This window comes from Nanorana parkeri, unplaced genomic scaffold (assembly GCF_000935625.1).
Source record: "Nanorana parkeri isolate BGI_ZX_2015 unplaced genomic scaffold, ASM93562v1 scaffold56, whole genome shotgun sequence".
Classification (NCBI taxonomy): Eukaryota; Metazoa; Chordata; class Amphibia; order Anura; family Dicroglossidae; genus Nanorana; species Nanorana parkeri.
In genome coordinates, this window is record NW_017306324.1 from 2,857,356 (window position 1) to 2,861,650 (window position 4,295).

The window sequence follows — 4,295 nt, forward strand, 5'->3', positions numbered from 1 at the left end:
GATCGCCGCTATGCGATCCGGGCTGGCTGGCTGGATCAGGCAGACGCGCCCTCCAATCAGGCAATGTAGAGGGCCGCCCGCAGTGGCCTCGGAAGAGCGAGCGGCCGCCCGATGACAGCCAGGTGATCGTGTCAGGGAGAGGGAGCCATGGCTTCGTTTAGCGGGGGTCGTGACGGCGCCCCCCCTCAGTCCTGCGCCCGGGGCAGCACCACCGGTTGTTACGCCACTGTATGAATATCACCTAATAATGTCCATCTTCATTGTTTTCTTAGGGCCCTTTCAGACGGATGATTCGATCAGTTTTTCAGGCGGACCCGACCACATACCCAATGTAAGTCGATGGGCAGACAGATCTTAATAGAAGGGTGTCTGTTTATATCTGATTGCTCCAGACTCCGGCTGGGTCCAGAAAAACAAACAGAACAGTGTTCCATTTTGCGAACTTGGTCAAGCCAAATCGGGATCCCATCCTGATCGGACAGTGTGATAGGGGCCTTACAATACCTCTTCCTAGTTGAAATGAAAGAGGCAATCTGATTGGTTACTATTATAATAACCAGAACCAGACTGGGCAGTTTTGCACTAAGGAAACATTAACAATGGATCCTCCATCCATCAAGTATGAAGTTTTCTTTGGACTCCTTTTCAGTTCCATTCTGCAGGGAAGCCGAAGGACCTTCACCTCACACTTTCCAATGCCAAGTGAACTATGTAATAGAAATGTCTAGTTTATAATGATTGATGAGGTCAACAGCCTTACAGCAAAGGCCAGTACGGAACAGGAGTCCCAGAAATTCCAGGGGGCAGGAATGGGAAGTAAAAAGGAAGGTGTCCAAAGGACTCTTTTACCAGTCTGGATCTACAAATAATCCACTTCCAACACTACAGGGCCACACCCTACAGGTTGGGCACCAAGGACTTAAGCCAGTTATACACGTAACCCATGGGCGCGTACAAAATGCGGGCTGAACAAAGAAAATTTAACAGATTCCTCCATTAACGCGCACGAGCGTTGTTCGGGGAACCTCCCCACTGCAGCCAGCAGCTGTCACAATACCCGAATGAGCCTACAGCTGATTGGCTGCCAACTTTGCATTTGTAAACACAGGGCTGTCCCCATAATGAGGCAGACACCAGAGAGAGACACTGACAGCGCGGTCCAGTGTCCACCGCTGCCCTACAAGCCCCCCGGAATTACAAGTGAATGATTGATTGAACAGTGCCTGTCAGCACCCCCTTCCCCCCAACCAGAACCTTGGCCGGCGATTACCATTGGGATGGCCATGTCTATACAGGTCTTTAGCAATGTAAAGTTCACTCGAAGCAGGTCATCTGCAGGTCAAATACACCTGTCAATCATGACCAATGGTAACACCTTCCCACCGATGTAATGCATATATAAGTGACCCTGGTGCCTTAATGCCAGTTATATGCATATATGCATCAGCTTGCCCGCTGCTCTGTGCTCACTAGCGCGCTCCCGGTGTCACTGACAACTCCCCGTCACTGTTTACATTCAGATCCTGTGGGACGAGCTCCCAATCACGTGACAGCTGCGAAAGCCAATCGCAACGATCACATTATCAGGAAGCCCACCTCCGCCTCCTGTCACTCAGATCCACTTAAAGGGCCAGCAGGAGCCTGCACCAAAGGGGTTCAATTGTGGAACCCCTCACTTTCTTTCAATTGGACAGGAAGTGAGGGGAAATCTCCCCACGGGGTTACAAGCATTAATGACACTCAACCGAGGTTCCTACCCTATTCTATCCAAAACATTATAAAAAGTCTTGCATTGCATTCCACTTAAACTTCGCTTACATCTGAAAATACATTTTTGTGGTTATCCAACCTCTCAGGAAGAAAAAAAAAAGCACGGTTGCGTAAGCTGTTTCAGTGAACGGTCGGATGGTTATAGTTACACGAGCGCCGTTCGTCCCAGCCTGTGTCAGGTGCAGGATAGATATGTATTTATAAATAGGCATTGCATTTCACAACTCCCCCCCGCCCCCCCCGGGCATTAAAGGGTTAATAGGCCTTTTCCCAGCAGGGCCGGTGCCATCGTCGCCATAGTAACAACCGTCTCTCAATAGCTTCTGTCCCACTTTCTATCAGGTCCCAAATACAGCCATAATTCTTTCCTATTCCTCCTGCACTGACACTGAGCACACGGGGCTATGAAGGCGTTGCAGTCGCAATATGGTCATCAGTAACATAGTAACAGTATGTCCTGTTATAAAAAGTAGTTTGTGTTGTCCATAGCAACCGCATTCCATCTAAAATTTTTCTAGGGAAAGGTGACATGTGACTGATTTCTACCGGCCAGCAGGTTCATTCTCGCAGATGCCGCAGTTTCATTTTTTATCACTATAAGCAAATATTGTCCTAAGAGTCATGTGTATTCTTCCTTAAATCTTGGTGAGCTTTGTGTATTTCTTCCAGATCTGTGCAGTAATCCAGTGTGACACTTGGAGCTTCCTGTAATAAAGACCGGTCACTGCTGCTCTCTCTCCTTGTGCAGGGTGACTGGTCTTGTCTCCGCCCCCTCCTGTAATAAAGACCGGTCACTGCTGCTCTCTCTCCTTGTGCAGTGTGACCGGTCTTGTCTCCGCCACCTACTGTAATAAAGACCGGTTACTGCTGCTCTCTCTCCTTGTGCAGGGTGACTGGTCTTGTCTCCGCCTTCTCCTGTCATGCCTGTAGTGGGTGTGGCCTGTTGGGTCCCTCCCACAGCTCCGCTCTCTGCACAGGTTATCTATAGCACAGTGATCACGTCACTGCCACTTTTACAAGGTATTAAATGGGTCTGCAAAGACATTTAGTACACAGAGACTAGATTTATATCATGTGTGGCTATTGGGGAATATATTTCTGTGAATGTTTCTGTGCACAGAGTTCAGCTTTAAATACATTCTTGTTAGTACGTTGTCACGTTTACTCACACGTCAAACCTCAGGTTTTGCTTCTCTTCGAAGAAGTAGTCCAGCACAAATTTTCGGACAAAGTCTGGATTCAGCGTGTTGTCGATGACCTCCGTCCGTCCGAACTGTCGGAATAAAGATAAAATGGAGTAATTAGATTACCTGATAACAGCAGTAGAGAGCTGGGGGTAGTGAGGAATTTGCCCCTGGGCTTGTCCTTATTAGATGTTTTGTGCCGTATAATAAATAAAATACCAATAATAAATAAATAACAGTGAATGTGGTTTTAGCTCGGGAAACTCCATCTATTCCAAAATACAATGTTAAAACAAAATGACATTTCGAACAACATTCTACAAGTCTCTGATGACATTATCTAATGTCCTGAAGAGATTTTTCATATGAACGTCTGTTCAGAAATCTACCATATGACCAGCTTTAGCCTGCAGGTGCTTAGGAGTTAATCTGAAGTTTACGGCTGGGGGATATTTTCAGGATTAACAATAAGGTAAAACTATCACTTTATATGTGATAGATTACATTGTACAGGTGTGATCATTTCAATTTTCAGGTTTTATTTTATATTTTTTTTTATTACAGGCATTTCTATACCACTGACAATTTACAAAATGCTTTACATACTCTTCATTCCCATCAGTCCCTGCCGTCAAGGAGCTCACAATCTAAGGTCCCTTATCTGACATGCACACATATACAGGGCTGATTTTAAGCTGACCATACACCTATAGGTTATCTGCAGATTTTCTATGATCAGATGGAAAACAGATTCCTCCATCTACGCTAAACTGTGTGGGTGGTGGAATCTCCCACTGAGCCAAGCTTCAGTATCTTGCTAGGCAGCCCCGCTGGCTCTCCCAAAATACCTGAACAATGCCTGTATCCAATCAGATTGTTTAGGTATTCTGACAGCCAGCGGGGCCGACTAGCAAGATACACAGGGAGAACATGCAAACTCCATGCAGCAGTGGGGTAACAATAGCCACAGCAGCCCACGTAACTGTTATGGGGCCCGGGGTAGGAGGGTTAAGTGTCCCTTTTGTTTAGGGGACTCAAATAAAGCAGATATACTCACCTGATCTTCCGTGCCGCGGAGGTCATTGTTCACCTCTCTCCCCTTCCACTCCAGCTATGAAATCTCCTTTGGCATCCCCAAAACAAATGCAGGTCAATGGACCTGCATAAGAAGTGATGACATCATTGGTCCAGACTGCCGGAGCCCGGGGGAGATGAAGCTGCGGGGACCGGTCTAGCATCCCAGAGGGAGCGAAGGGGACTGAGGATCACGTAAGTAATACAGCTGTATTTGAGCCTCTAAAACAAAACGGCACCTAACCCTTTCAATATGTGTGGGGGGGG

At 47.0% G+C, this 4,295-nt stretch overlaps 1 protein-coding gene across 1 annotated transcript in view; it reads right to left on the reverse strand.

The window, feature by feature from the left end:
* Positions 1–4,295, reverse strand: part of CPNE9 (copine family member 9) — a 161,970-nt gene that overhangs the window by 135,158 nt on the left and 22,517 nt on the right. Inside the window, exon 3 of the mRNA XM_018576136.1 lies at positions 2,940–3,043. Within this exon, the coding sequence (XP_018431638.1) occupies positions 2,940–3,043 (104 nt within the window). The remainder of the gene's footprint in view (positions 1–2,939; positions 3,044–4,295) is intronic.